This window comes from Mastomys coucha, unplaced genomic scaffold (assembly GCF_008632895.1).
Source record: "Mastomys coucha isolate ucsf_1 unplaced genomic scaffold, UCSF_Mcou_1 pScaffold17, whole genome shotgun sequence".
Taxonomy (NCBI): domain Eukaryota; kingdom Metazoa; phylum Chordata; class Mammalia; order Rodentia; family Muridae; genus Mastomys; species Mastomys coucha.
In genome coordinates this window covers 21,990,925-22,007,143 of record NW_022196899.1, presented here as the reverse complement: position 1 = coordinate 22,007,143, position 16,219 = coordinate 21,990,925, and the positions used below count along the sequence as shown (strand labels likewise).

Below are 16,219 nucleotides of genomic sequence, written 5' to 3'. Positions count from 1 at the left end.
TTTTTTTTGACATAACTCCTTAAATTTTTGTGACAGCTTCGGCCTAAAATAAACTCACCAAACACATCATTCCTCATTTCTGCGATGAGGCAGGTACTAGGACAGGCTGTAGGGTGGTAGCACCAGCTAGATACCGGGTAGAAAATAGAAATGGGGTTTGGAGCTGTGGGGGTCTCCCTGCTCTAGTGGATCACTGGCTGATATAAGCCATAAGGGCAGTGCAAGCAGAGATGGCTAGCCAGGGGTTTGGAGCCCTGGGAATACGTACAGTAAATGACCAAACTGGGACCCACTACCTGGAGGTGGATCAACTTTACTTAGGGTGATTAAGGCTTAAGTAATTTTAGGGGACTGAGGGTAGGGACATCCAGGGAGGGCAAATGTCATTGCCTGGGGGCTTAGTGTACCTGGAACGCCTCATTAGCATGTGGAAGCGTTGCAGGAATCTCAAGTGCTGGCTGAACACATTCTTATTGGGTGAAAGGAAACTGATCCTGTAATCTAATTGAGGATATGTGACATTCCTCAGGTAGAAGCTTTTGTGTGGTGATTAGAATTCCTCAGACAAGGTCAGAGACTAATGAAAGGAGTCTCCCAATACCTGCCGAGCCCCAGAAGCCAATCTGGTCGGTGGTAGACTTTGGGCTTAATGAGCAGAGCTTTCTCATGGATCTGAGAGGAGGGTGTGCTGAAAGGCACCCCAAGTCCCATTCCTGTTCATTTAACCTGATGGGCTATTGTGGAACGCGGGCCACCAGTTTCCCTAATGAGCCTCACTTCTTTACCTGACAAACATTCAAATCACGGACCTTGAGCAGTCTCCAGAAGGAGCTAGATATAAAGTAACCACAAGCGCTCAGGGTGTGGAGATAGTGCACCTGGCGAAGTGCCAGCCACAGAAACATGAAGACCAAAGTCTGATCCTAGAGTGCACATTAAATGCACTCTGGGTGTGGTGGTGCACATTTGTAGCCCCAGTGCTGGGGCGATGGATACAGATGGACTCCTGAGGTCTACTTGCCCACTCTTCTGGCCTACTGTACAAGCCCCAGGTCAATAAAAAGATCTTGTTTCAAAAAACAAGGTGGATTTCTGAAGGATAACACCCACGGTTCAGACGTGTGCCTCACACACAGGACACACGTATGTGCTTCACACACAGGTACACACACATGTGCCTCATACACAGGTACAGACGTGTGCCTCACACACAGGTACACATGTGTGCCTCACACACAAGTACAGACGTGTGCCTCACACACAGGTACACACGTGTGCCTCACAACACACAGGTACACACACATGTGCTTCACACACAGGACACACGTACGTGCCCTGAGATGAACATACTCCTCCTCCAAACATCCTACAAGCACTGTGAAGCCGATGGAGCTGCTAACGATAGGACTGAGCAGTCGGCCCGGTGTCTTAGACTGTGATCAGATGTGTTATAATGCCCTTCCTGCCTCAGCCTCTTTGTGCTTAAATGCCCCCTGAGAATGCTGAGAGATTTACTGCACTATCCAAAATTCAGGTGCCGGGGATTTTCCCACCCAGCAGTATAATGTCATTTACATTATGATTTTGACACCCCCTTGGTGAGATTTTTCTAGAGGATTATGGGAAGAAATACCCTAAAAGGAAGACTTGGTCCTCCATGATTTGAGGATAAAAAGCCCCACTTTGCCCCCATGGATCTGCCGCCTAGTGACTCCCAACAACCTCTCTAAACTCCATCCACAGTACTGCAATCCCCTGTTGGGGACAGCCCATTGGAAACCCTCTTCAGAGCATGTGCTTTACTTTGGCAAGTAAACTTCTGCCTGAACCGTGATTCTCTACTGAATTCTTTCCTCTGAGAAGATGATAATCCAGAAAAAGCCCTGTGACAGCCACACAATTCCCCTTCTGGAGCTACTTCCTTAGGTGGAAAGATAGTCAAATTATTACAAATCATAAAACATTATATAGTAATCATATAGTAATAGAAAGGACAAATAATGGTAGTTGGAAAGGGTAAAGAGTTTAAAATTTATAGCGGCGAGGAGCTGAGGTGAGGATTGGGGTTGTCAGGAACACTCCTCGAGGAGGGCAGCAGACGGAGAGGAAGGGGCTTCGGGCAAAAGGGAAAGCAAGTTTAGCATCCTTGGTAGGAACAGGTTAGTCTTGTCCCTAGAACAACACTCTGGCCTGGCCTCCAGGGGCAGAGTCAGCGAAAAGGAATATAGAGGTCAGAGACAGGCAATCAGTGAAGCGTGCACACACAGGAGGGTGCACGCCCACGCCCACAAAGGCCAACTGCACAGCCATACTGTTAGCATCTCCATCGGCTTCACAGTGGACCGTAGTCTGCAGGGTACAGGAGAGTGGACGAAGCTAGCAGTGCTTCACACTGGAGACTTCACACAGCAAGCAGCGGGGATTTGAACCTCAAACAAGTATTTGAGGACAGAACGAATGAGGCCTGTGGACAGACCTAATGTGCTGAGGGATGACTTACAGTTCCATTTGGGCTTCTGGGTGACAGGAAATGGTGTGAGGGTTGTAGGATGGGGGCAGGGTGTTGGCAGTTGACAACAGTATCAGTTCGGATTGGAGAGTTGTTAGAAGATGAGATGCTGCCATAGACAAAGGGCTTTGCTGAGGGCATTTCATGGGAGTTTGAGAGTCTATTGCGAACCCCCTCTACAACTTACTGTCTTCTGTAAGACTCTAAAACAAATTCTAAATGGTGGTGCTGGTACACACAAGTCACATGCCATGAGCAAAGGTGACCAGGTTGGGAACCTAATGTCATATGCACACAAGGATGCCCCATTAATCTTAAGTGACGTTGAACTAATACCAGGAGGCCTCGGTTGCATTAACGATTCAGTGACTAACGCTGTATATGACCATGCTGCCTCATGTCCGATATGAGGAAACCATTGTCTTTTTTACTAACTTTTAGGATTTTGTGAAGATTAATTAGACATAGCCAAAAAATGGCACTTGGTGCCTAATCTTCCCCGTGAAATAATGACATGTTCTAATTACAGCTGGTGGCTCACCGACTGACCCCCGACACACAGAAAGCCTTGGAGAGACGGGGTTTCTCGGTTCTTCAAAGAACGGTCAGAGGGAAGACAGCTTACAGCCTGGAAGCAGGGATCAGGGTCTTTTCCTCTAGAGGAACATTCACTTTGCATGGCACTGTTTGGCAGCCATTATCTTTATGCAGCTAATGTGGGGGCAGCTAACACATTTTGATGCAAGAAAAGAATTCTCCTGCAGTCTTTAACCTTGAGAAATCCCCTAACATAGAAAAGAGAAAACTGGATGGCCCTGTGGGCTCAGTCTCTTCCTCTTAAGGGTGGCTTAGCAAGACTGGAGCTTGTCAGGTTTGAGTTGGCTTAACAGTGGTTCTCAACCTTCCTGATGCTCGGACCCTTTCGTATAGTTCCCCATGTTGTGGTGAAGCGTCCCCCCCCCACAAACCACAAAACAATTTCGCTGCTACTCCATAACTGTAATTTGCTACTGTTATGAATCCTAATGTAAAAATCTGATATGTAGAATCTGATATGTGACCCCCCCCCAAAGGAGTAGACACCCACAGGTTGAGACCCTGTGGCTTAAAAAGAGAACAGAGTCTGGAGAGATGGCTTAGTCAGTAAAGCATTTGCCTTTAACGTGTGAGGGTGTCAATGTGGTTTCCAGAATTCATGTAAAAACAGCTGGGTGTGGTAGCAAATGCTTGTAATCTTTGTGCTAGAAGGCAGAGACAGAAGGATCCTCAGAGCTCACTGGCCAGCTGCCCCAGCTAGAAGGCAGAGACAGAAGGATCCTCAGAGCTCACTGGCCAGCTGCCCCAGCTAGAAGGCAGAGACAGAGGGATCCTCAAGCTCACTGGTCAGCTGCCCCAGCTAGAAGGCAGAGACAGAAGGATCCTCAGAGCTCACTGGCCAGCTGCCCCAGCTAGAAGGCAGAGACAGAGGGATCCTCAGAGCTCACTGGCCAGCTGCCCCAGCCCAATCAAGGAGTGCCAGGCAGTGAGCAGGCTTATTTTAAACACAAAATCGCACCGTCAAGTACTTTTGTAGACTTGTTTCATATGGCTCTGTTTTGGCATTTGTTTGTCTTACTGGCCTTGTGCTTGTGTATTGTGGTTCTGATCTTGTGCTTTTAAGTTTGTTCTGCGTGTGTGTGTTTCTTGTACTCTTTCCTTTTTATTCTGGTTTGTTTGTTGTTGAGAGAGGGTGGGCATGGAGTTGGGTGGATGGGAAGGATCTGGAAGGAGTTGGGGGAGAAGAAACTGACCAGAAGAGAATGTATGAAAATTTGTTTTCAAGAAAAATTCGTGTATATAATTTTATATAACAACAACAACAACAAACCAACTGATAACTGAGATAGTCTTTTAACTTCTGTGTTGGTTAGGTATTGTCACCTTGACACAAATTGGGGTCACCCGGGCAGAGAGACCCTCAACTGAAGAACTGTCACTACCAGATTGACCACCAGGCTTATCTGTGTTGGATTAACGCTCACAGTGGGCAGGCGGGCCTGGTTGTATAAGAAAGCACTGAGCAAGCCCTAGGGAGCAAGCCAGTAACGAACATTTCTCCTCAGATTCAGGTCCTGTGTCCAGGTTTCCGCTCTGACCTCCCTCTATGATGGACTACGAATTACAAGACAGAATGTAGTCTTTCTTCCCCAAGATGCTTTTGGTTAGTGTTTTATCACAACAACAACACAGTAAACTAGGTCAGCCTTCACATGTGCTACCCTCACACATCAACACACACACACACACACACACACACACACACACACACACACACACGAAGAAAAGAAGTAAAAGCTAGGAAGGAAGGAAGGGAAGGAGGGAGGGAGGGAGGGAGAGAGAGGGAAATATGGTGTTTAGCTTATGTCCACAGCATGGTCCCTCCACAGAACAGGACACTCTGTCAGTGATACAACTTCACATTGCAATAGGAGGGTTGATTAATACCTTGGATGGCCAGAGGGCATGGACCCATAATGCCCAGTGAGTTTTCTGCATGTCCCTTTCCTCCACAATGAACAGTGGGGTGAACAGAGCTGCTGTTCACAGAGAAATCCTAGCATCACAAGCACCATCCTTAGTGATCCACGGATACAAATGGGAAGGAAGAAAGCTGGGTTCGAAACCAAGCGAGTCTCTAAATGTGGAGATGATGGTGGATTAAGGAGCACTGGGTTCCAGAGGGACAACAGGATGGCATGAGTGTTTCTATCACGGTTTACATCTAGAGGATCATTTGATATTCTAGAATTACCTCCTCCAGGATTGGGCCGTGGGAAATATCAAGGCACGTGGCAGGGACCAGGGCCATCAGAAAGGGCTTCTCAGAGGGACTACATAATGAGCTGAGTTTCTCCAATCTGAAATGTCACTTAGCTCTCCCCAAAGTTGCAGTTTTAAATATTTCCAGTGCTGCATTAGCCAGATAATTGCTTCCCCCACCCCCGCCCACTGTAGATCTATGTCTGAGAGGAAACGGGGTCATGAGTACAGGCCATACATCTTGGGGGACAAGAAGAAGAATATGCTGATTTCAACATTTTAAAAAAGAGTCTGACTAGGAAAAATTCCACACATTAATGAGTGTACATGTGGGTGATACATTAAATCCTGGTATATTCTTAAAAGCAGACCAATAAATCAAAAGGAGAGCGTGTTCTGAGCAAGCCCAGCCCAGAATGTGGAAGTTGGAAGGTCTAGCCTTCTTCCTCATACCTGGGTTCCCCAGAGTCGTTCTCTTCCTCTTCTTCCTCACTTCCACTGTATTCATACTCAGTCTCATCTGGAGAGAGACCACAGAATGTCAGTGTAGAACAGTGTTTCTCAACCTGTGGGTCAGGATTCCTTTGTGGTGAATAACCCTTTCACAGGGGTTGCCTAAGACAATTGTAAGACACAGATATTTACATTACAATTGACAACAGTAGCACAATTACAGTTATGAAGCAGCAATGAGATAATTTTATGATTAGGGGTTAGCACAACACGAGGAACTGTATTAAAGGGCCGCAGCAATGGGAAGTTTGAGAACCACTGGTGTAGACGATGGTGTTACTGCCCAGAGAGGATTCCACTCTCTTTAATAACTTCCATGAGCCACAGAACCAAACTTTGGTCAATGGATCACATGTGTAGCAGCAATCCCATAAGACAATGGGGCTGAAAATCTCATTGCCTACTGACACTGAAGCTGCGCTGACACCATGGAGCAATGCTTGATTCACCTGTCTGTGGCAGTGCTGATGTGAGCCAGTGCATGATAGTACACTACATAGAAGCATGCACAATATGGCTACTTGATAATAACACATGATCTCTATATACTAGCCTATACCAAAAGCTTAGAACACGTGATATGCTGGCAGCCCTAAGTTTAGTTTAATCCAATTATATATATATAAGATTGGTAAATATGATTGACACACAGGGAATATTCATTTAATTCAGTAAAATAATAAACAAAGTAATGTGTATTAAGATTGAATCTTTGCCTTAGCTATGACCAAAATACACGCAGCAAGACATATGCATGAGTATATATGATTGTCATTTCCATGGCTATAAAAAAAAAAATGAATGTTTGGAAGGCATCAAACATGTAAGCAAGTAGTGTTAGATATTTTAAATGTGCTATCTCATTTACTTATGATAATAATCCAAATAATCCTCTAAAATAAGGGAGGCAGTCAGACTACCGATGGAAGCTGGAAGAAACAGGAAAGGACATTGTAAACAGGATGCCCCCACGTGATGCTGGCAGTGTTACATGCTTAGGAAACCCAAGTCCTGAGATGCTAGGTGTCTGGATGTGAGGGAAGCAGATGGTGAGACCAAGATAAACCAAAGGTACAGTGACTCCCAGATCCTTAAATGTGCTGTAGGTAATGAGAAGTCCTTAGAGAGGCTTTGAACTAAAAGAAGGTGTCACAAGACTGTTCTTATTCCTTAGAGCTATGAGTTATTGATTACTACCCAAAGCCATTTGTGTAGCCCTTCAACGGGACTGAAATTTCAATTTTGCTATTTACCATTAGGAGGCAGTATTCACACTGGAAAAAAAAAAACAGATTGGCTAACTACCTACATTTTGATATTAGAGAATAAAGGGTTTTGTTTGTTTGTTTGTTTGTTGTTGTTTTTTCAAGACAGGGTTTCTCTGTGTAGTCCTGGCTGTCCTGGAACTCACTCCATAGACCAGGCTTGCCTTTAACTCAAATCCGCCTGCCTCTGCCTCCCAAGTGCTGGGAAGCCAAAGGGTGATGAGTTCACGTGCATATTTTGTCAAATCACAAGTGAGCCTCAGTTTAGATGAGCATGAACTCCTCAGGCTACCTATTTATAATTAATGTTTTCAGCAAATGTAAGGAATCTGCAATAAGGAATTGATAACTCATACCAAAACAATGGATTCTCAAAATGGAGGAACAGAGAGTTCAAATGCCATGCAGACGTTTTCCCCTGGCAAGGCCATTTGTGAATGAAAGGAGCACAGAAGGAGTGAAACTGCTTCGATTTTCTAAAGAACTTTAACTCATCAGTCTCCTTGATGTTAACAGTTTACCAGAACTGAGCTTGACCGTGCTTGTACCACAGGATTAAGTTAGTAGGTGTCAATATATCTTAAGGAAAAAATATCAGGTCAAAAATCATAAGATGTTAAAAAGAAATTGAAACTCTTCAATTCTACCTAAAGCTAGTCCTGCAAAGCTGTAATGAGAAGGGGAGGGAGGTGGCTGGAGGCTGGAGGCTGGAGGCTGGAGGCTGGAGAGGCGGCTCCCTGGTTAAGAGCGCCTTCTAGAGCACCAGGATTGATGCCTGCATCACAACAATCTATAACTCTAGTTCTGGGGGATTTGATGCCTTCTTTCAGCCTCTACCTGGAACTCACTCCATAGACCATACACACAAGTGGTGCCCATACATACATGGAGGCAGAACACTCATACAGACAAATAAAATAAATCTTTTTAAAAAAGAATGTGTGTGTGTGTGTGCGCGCGCGCGCATGTGTGCGTGCGTGTGTGTGTGAAGGCCTGAAGCAATGGCTCAGCAGTTAAGAGCATGTGCTGCACTTGCAGAAGACCTGGATTTGGTTCCCAGCACCTACATTGGATAGCTCATAACCACTCACAACTCCAGGTCCAGGACATCTGATGCCCTCTGCTGGCCTCCAAGCACACTGTATGCAGATGATGCTCACAAACTCAAGCAGGGATAGACACATCCATACACATAACAAAATAAAGTAGTAGATATTTTAAAAACTTAATTTGAGAGAGATCAAATTAAGTCATTTATCCAACTCGAAGAAATGGAAAGAGTATTTGTCTAACCAAACAGTCTTTTTAGGGGACAGACAACAATAGATCATAGCTGTGGCTATGGTGGATTCAAACCAGAATAGCCATCCTGCTGCCTTCACTTAGACAAGAACTCTGCTCTTCCACACTATAGAGAATGAGAATATTAAAAGTAGACTTCCTGTGATCATGGAGCGACAATTTCTATGTTACATTTCAGTATTTGTGGCTTCCAAATTTGAAAACAATGTAAAACACAAATTTTTCCAATTTTTATTCATGGGTCATAACTTCCCTGAAAGTCCCCCCCATCCCCATCCCGAATAGTTCCAAAAAGTGATGGGTCAATAAAGAATAAATAAAGAGTAAGTATCAATGTTTAACTATGTATCAGATACAGTATTAAACATTTTACATATATTATCTCTAGTGTTTGCAATGATGCCAGGTAAGAAGCTATATCATTGTGGTTCCCAACCCTAATGCAGGGATGAAAAAACTGGGGTAGATTTCATATAACTTATAAGGGGTACAGTTAGAATCTGAATCCAGAATCTGAACCTTAAAGCAGTCAGGACATTTAACCTATTCAATACACCTATAGTATAATAAAATTCCCTTTTAAAGAAGTTGGTATTCAGTGGTTGTGTATTTGGCATACTGTTCTCAAATTCTGTTTTGAATATTTCACTCCATGGCATGGTCTAAGACCACAATGATAAAGAGCAGTTGAAAATCAGAGGTTTCCCATCTCGTTGGGTCCTCACAAATACCTTATCCCTGTCCCCTAACAACTGGAGGTGGAGGCCTCATAACCCCCCATGTCCGACTACCCACTAACTGGACTCTTTGGGAGTCTTTGAAACTGGCTGATAAAGAAGGCGTCCTTTGCTGGAAGGGTAACTGAATATGCTTCCTCCTCCCTTGATCTTCTGATGATGTTATCTGTCCATCTAGTCTATTTACCACCCGCCTCCAATCCTCAGATCACACAAGTTGCTGTATTATTACAAAAATCAAAGAAATAAAAACACACGAGCGACTCCCTCCTGGGTCGTCTGTTACCTTCCACTGCCCTAGGGAGGCGAGGAGTTTGGAGGAGAGAGAAGCTAGGAAAGCCCACACAGCCACTCTTGTCTCTGGACGCTTCTGCTCCCCCCTCACCACACTCTCAATGGCTGCCATTCTATCCTGAAACAGCCGCTCACTCCTACTGCCCCCTGCTCCCCACCCAGTGAGTTCTTCCCCTTCCTGATCCTCCTGTTCATGCCCCACCTTCCCCTTCCTCCTCACTTTATGCTCAGCTGGCCATCAGCCCTGCAGCAGACATGCAAGCTTTCGCTTAAGTCAGAGACAAGGAGGATCATAAGCCTCCATTCCAACAGCTTGGGCACAGTCCCAGTGTGTTACATCTGTGCTCCTGTGCTTTCCGTGACACGGGGAAGGCTGTACAGGAGAGGGATGTGTGCATCTGTAAGATGAGGAAGTGCATTCGGGGACCTTCAGCTCAAAGTCTGATGCCATGCTGCTAGCTTGGCAACCCAGAAGCCTTTTCTTACAGCCGCTTGTTACACTAACGCTGTAAGAAATTCTTTCCTGTACTCAGTTCGATGGATGGCTGCGAGCCTCTACATCTGTGTTAGTCAGGTACTGTCAGAGCCTCTCAGGAGATAGCTATATCAGGCTGGCTTGTCCTTCCTTCAGTTTCTACTCCATAGTTAGTCTCTGCAACTCCTTCCGTGGGTATTTTGTTCCCCCTTTTAAGAAGGAATGAAATGTCCACATTTTGGTCTTCCTTTTTTTCTAGAGTTTCTTGTGGTTAGGGTCCCCAATGAAGGAGTTAGAGAAAGGACCAATGGAGCTGAAGGGTTTGCAGCTCCCTAAAACGAACAACAATATGAACTAACTAGTACCCTCAGAGCTCCTAGGGACTCAACCACCAACCAAGGAGCATACATGGTAGGACTGATTGTACTGTCAGCATGTGTATAGTAGAGGATTGCTCATCAAGGGGAGGAGAGGTCCTTGGTCCTGTGAAAGTTCTGTGCCCCAGTGTAGGCGAATGCCAGGGCCAATAAGTGGGAGAGGGTGGGGTGGCAAGCATGGGGAGGGGGGAGCCAACGGGGGTTTGTTCTTGTTGTTTTTGTTTGTTTGTTCCTGGGAGGGAAAGCTGGGAAAGGAGAAATCATGTGATGTGTGGATGGGGAAAATATCTAATAAAAATAAATAAATAAATAGCACAAAATTAGTAATAATAATAATAATAATAATAATAATAATAATAATAATAATAATAAAAAAAGAAATTCTTTCCTGACGTCTAAACATCAGAAGCAAGTCCCGGAGCACAGACACATCAATGCTGAAGGCTGCCAATGCAGGGAAGTGCCAACCAGATGATGTCTTTAGGTTGTCTGACATGTGTAGATACCACTCTTTGGAACATGAATATTCATTTGAATTAAGAGAAATCACTTGTCCTTTAAAGTGCTTCATAGTATCACCCATCATTGGCTTTGTTTGGTGCCTAAACGAAGAAATATGGCTCACACGTCGGATTTCTCCAAGGAGATTTGCCTTCGGTGGTAATTTCTTTCCACTAATACCCAAGGCTCTGACCTAACATGCAGATTCCACACGAAAGAATAATGCAGCCCACTGCGAGCTGCTTTTTTGTTTCTTTCTCTGAAATACAAATATGCAACTAACTAACCTTTTTCTCCTCGCTTCTTCTTTGTTCGGTCAATGTGGTCCTTCAGCTGGATGCGGACCTGCCTCTCGTTAGGCTGGTCTCGTATGAACGGGTGCTTCATCAACTGTTCTGTGGCTGGCCTCTGGCTGTGATTCTTCACCAAGCAGCTCTCGATAAACGACTGGAACTTTTTTGACCTGCCAGGCAAAGGAGATGAATTCACTGATAGAATGCTAACCTAAAAGAAAAAGCAAATACATCTTTTGAAATGTGACCTTTAAGAGAGAGGGAGAGAGAAAAAGGGTCCATCTGATAAGCATAGGGGATCGACAAATCCCAGATCATCTGTCGGTCTATCAGTACGATGGAGTTCGAAGGTATGGACATGGATACAAGGTAACATACGGTAGTTATACACATGGAAACATTTTCACACAGGAGCACCACCTTACATGAAAGGAACCAAGAGGGGGGATGACATGTGAAGGCAAGAAGACAGGCAAGGACCCTAGAGTGAGGAAACTGAGGCTTTACAGACGTGGGAGAAGAAAATTCTCGGTGTGAAGAGAGTGATTCAGACGGGTAGTCAGTGAATCAGCAGAGTCAGGTAGTGGGAGTACTACATGCCAGGCAACACTAAAGTGAGCAGACTACATTGGGCAGGAGACACCAGCCAGAGTACAGAGCACCAAGGAAGGAGGGGTGAGGCCGCTGCATTGTGGAAACGGACAAGATTCTCATATGATAAAGAGAGCACAGATGGGAACTGTTCTGTGTGTTTTGTTTTGTTTTGTATTTTGAGACAGGGTTTCTCTGTGTAACAGCCCTGGCTATCCTGGAACTCTTTGTAGACCAGGCTGGCCTTGAACTCAGAGATCTGCTTGCCTCTGCCTCCTAAGTACTGGGATTAAAAGTGTGCACCACTACACCTGGCTGGGCCAGATGTTTAACTAGCAACCTTAGAGTTGCTTCTGAATTCTGTTTTCCAGTCGATGAGGGAAGGATGGTTGGGTCTTTTGGTCACCAACCTAAGGACTTGGAGATTGAACTGTGGCATTCTAGTTCAGACACTTAACTAGTCCCTGCTCCTCCGAAGGCCCAGTTTCTTTCTAGATAAACCCTATGCTAAAGTGGCCTGGAAGCTGGGAAGCCGTGGAGGCAGATACCACAGCAGCTAGGGCAAGTAAGGCCACAATGCAGCTGCAGTTACTGTGGACTTTAGCCTGGATTTATGGGTGGAGCATGTTGTTCTTGCTGAAAGGTCCACGGAGTTATCCAGAGTTGGAAGTAATTAACTTCCCAGCTTCCCAGTGTGTGTGCCTTCCCAAGGCTGTCCGTGGACAGCTCACTGATTCTCCCCCAAGATCTCAGTGGAACCCCAGATACCTGAGCACCTTGCCTGCTCAGAAAGGAGTCACTTTTTGCTCTCTGTTGCCCTCTTGTGGCTGTACTATGGATTTACCCCCTTCACCTCCAAAGGAAGGCCTTCTCAAATTCCCTCACAAGAACATTTCCCAGAAACGTATGTATTTCAGGCTCGAGAAGTAAGCGGCATGTCTTCCAGCATCCAACTTCAAGAGAGGGGTGGGGAGAAGGCTCAGCAGGTAAGTTACAAATCTGAGAACCTGGGTTCAGTCCCATACCTAAGTCAGAGGCCTATGGGACTGTGAGCATCTGTTATCCCAGTCCCCTAGAGTGAGACTTAAGGGACGTCTCCTAGAAGCTCAGGGCCAGCTATCCTAGAGTAGATAGCAAGGCAGAAGCATCAAGAGAGACGCTGCATCGACAAGATGGAAGGAGAGAACCAACTCCTGAAAGTTGTCCTCTGACCTCTATATACGCACTATAACATGTGCTTGCCTGCACACACATAGACACAGACACACAGACAGAGAGAGTAAATATTTAATATATATTATATGTGTACATAAAATAATGCACGCGCAAGAGAGAAGAGAGAGAGGGAGGAGAGAGAGGGAGGGGAGGGAGAGGGAAAGAGAGGGAGGGAGAGAGAGAGGGAGAGAGAAATTGGTTGTAAGGAGTAGTATGATTTTCTTTCCCAAATCAATCAAATAAAAGGAAAATAAGACACTAGTGGGAAGAAATGACTCATCTAAGGAATGAACCGGAAACCATATGACAGGAACCCCAGAACAACAGCAACCAACCTGGCAGACTCCACTCAGCTGCTCTGGGTAGGAAAATCAAGACCACGAAAGAAGAGCAACCTAAGGCAGAGCTATGAAGGGCTGGAGAGACGGCTCAGCCGTCAAAGGCTAGGCTCACAACCAAAAATATAAGAGTTCGGTTCCCAGCACCCACGGCTGTCTCTCCAGCCATTAAAGAAAAAACAAACAAACAAACAAACAAACCCACAGAGCTATGAAATATTCACAAGGAATGAAACGGGAGTTCTCTCTCGCTGGCAGCTAGGAGGGAGTGCTTGTTTTTTTTTATTTTAAAGTGCTCCACTATTAATTAGAGGGTGATAAATAAAAGCTATCACATCCAATTTCAAACATTGAGATCCAGACCTCAATAGACTGTGCATTCGTTTTTTTAAACAATGTCATCTAAAAACAAAACAACCCCCCCCCAAAGCCTGAAAACCCTCCAGCTCTACAGACAAAACAGCGCTCCAGCAGTGTTCCATTAAAAGAACCAGCTACGAGAGCTCCCTTCCAGAGCTCTGCTGGAGGGAAGGACCCCTGTCCAAAGACATAAGGTACAGAGCTTGTAAAGCCAGCAGTTCGTCTCTATCCTTTTTATAGGCATCATTTGAAGAGAAAATGTTGCTCACTTAAAACACATCCTCAAGCCTGGAGTCTTGACACATTCCCATAATCCTAGCAACTTGGAAGGCTGAGGCAGGAGGATCAGCATGAGTTTGAGGCTATGGGCTATATAATGAATTTGGGGACAACTTGGACTACCTAGCAGGGCCCCATCTCCACCAAAAATGACCTCAAAACAAAACTCCTACGTCTTAAAGAAGTGTTCACTTATTTTCTAAGTTGCTGTGACCAAGGGATCAATATATTTAACTGCACATTTAATTACAAGCGAAAGAACTTCACGGAAGCTGAACACCTGTTTGCTCAGTGTTTCAGTGGGTTCCAAGTAAATTTGTGGTACTGCTGGTAACTTAGCTTTGTCTTTTAGAATACAAAAAGATAACAACTTCCAGGAAGGTTGTCAATGTAGCCCACGTTTGATGCTCACAGTCTGAGGGGGCCGCAGAGTCACCCTGGCTACACACTGTAGTTAGTTACATTAGCTATTGTGATCGGGAGGGATGGATCCTTTGGGTACACATCATATCTATATGGTAAATTTGGGCCTTGAAAAACCTCTGTTACTTTTTCACAACTACCCCCTTTCTCTGCCTTGGGCTTCATCACTTGTGTGGCTCAGGGCGAATGACTCCTCTGCGCCCATTTCCCTGGCTACAGATATAGACATCCCCAGTGTGTACATTAAAACACGGCTGTATCAATTACATAAGTTAATTCCTTAAAAATGCCTCTTGTGGTTGGTGCTGGCCTGGCCATCACTGGGGCTCACGGAGGAGAAAATCGTCTCCTGAGGATTGTGACATGGAAATCAAACATCCCCTCCCCCCAACCCCCATACTTCTGTTAAATAAAATGGGCGTCACTGAGCGCTGTTCAGTGGCAGGGTTTGAAAGACGACGTTATCTCTGTGGGAACATCACAGAACCCATCCGCTCAAGCCAAGATGGCCGCAGAGGCGTTTCAGGCATCACTGTCACACATGGAGTCCACTGTTAGCCCAAACTTTATTATGTAGCAGGCATTGTTTAAAGGGATGGCTGTAGGTGTATTTGGGGGAAACTGAACAGAAAAGGTTCATTTCAAAAGCTCATGTTCTGGTTTGGGTTTTGACTTTGATGAAGTGTACAGTCTCAGTACAAACTGGCCAGCTCAATGTATTTCAAATATTTTGTGACATCTACTTTATACCATTATTCTTTTCATTTGGAACACATACACACATACATACATACATACATACATACATACAGGCACACACATACACACACGCGCGCGCACACACACACACACACACACACACACACACACACCTATAGCCCTGCAGCCCTGCCTTTGTCCTATCTCAAACCTAAGGTGCCTGACAGCAGGCATGCAGCTCTAAAAAATAGTCAGGGTTGAAGGTAGGTTGTGTGCTGGCTTGAGTTTTTGTCAACTTGACACAATTCCATGTCATCCAGGGAAACCTCTCTGTCATTGAGAAATTGCCTCTATGAGACTGGCTTTCAGGCAAGTCTTTGGGGGCATCTCCTTGACTGATGACGGATGCGGAAGGACCCAGCTCACTGTGGGCACTGAGGACCTGTAGCAAGAGCTTTGGAAGGGAAGGCAATGAGCGGCAGAGTAAGATTCTCTTCAAGGGGCACTGAGAGCCACCGCGCGGCACTGTGAGGTGAAGCCTCATTTGTAAGGGAGGACTCAGTATATTAGATTATGCTGGGATTAGGCATGGAGTGGAGCCATTCTAAGAGAGGCTATGGGTGCTGTGGGCAGAGTAGCAGAGGCACGGCTGGCAGAGGCCAGACGCTACCACCGGGAGCCTTGGATGCTTGACACGGAACCTCCGGGTCTTGTGTTTCCCCTGCTAAGCTCAGGCCATGCAGTCTCCATATCCCTCTCCCCCTCTCAGAGGGAGGATGTTGATTTTGTGCTATTGCATATCGGGAATACGTGAGCTGGGTTTTAATTTTACAGGTCCTAGAGTTGAGAGATAACTACCTCGAGTATCGCAAAGGCCTTGGGCTTTTAAGCAACTGGACGTTGAATAACTGTTCAGATTCAGGTGACTCATGTAGAAGAAGGAAAGGCACTTTGCGTCGTGAGATGATCATGTGCCTTCGAGGCCCAGAGGTGGAGCTTTATAGTTTAAAGTGACTGGGTTTAGAATTACCTAGGAGACACATCTGGGAGTATGATAGTAAGCGAATGCCCAGGCTTTAGGTTCTACTTAGGAGAAAAGATCTATCTCCCATGTGCGCAGTAGCATGCAGGGCTTGGAGTCTCTGGATAAAAGGAAAGAGGATAAAAAGAGCTGAATCAATCTCTCTCTGTCTCTCTGTCTCTCTGCCTCTCTGTCTCTCTGTCTCTCTCTGTCTCTCTCTGTCTCTCT

General features: G+C 45.4%; 1 protein-coding gene across 4 annotated transcripts in view; it reads right to left on the bottom strand.

Annotated features, from left to right (window-relative positions):
* The window catches only part of Tnik (TRAF2 and NCK interacting kinase), a 416,591-nt gene that overhangs the window by 90,392 nt on the left and 309,980 nt on the right, over nucleotides 1–16,219 (bottom strand). For all 4 annotated transcript variants that reach the window (XM_031376481.1, XM_031376482.1, XM_031376484.1 and 1 more), the window contains exons 10-11: nucleotides 11,060–11,235; nucleotides 5,762–5,828 (exon numbers count right to left, since the gene is read on the bottom strand). In XM_031376481.1, the coding sequence (XP_031232341.1) occupies nucleotides 5,762–5,828; nucleotides 11,060–11,235 (243 nt within the window). The remainder of the gene's footprint in view (nucleotides 1–5,761; nucleotides 5,829–11,059; nucleotides 11,236–16,219) is intronic.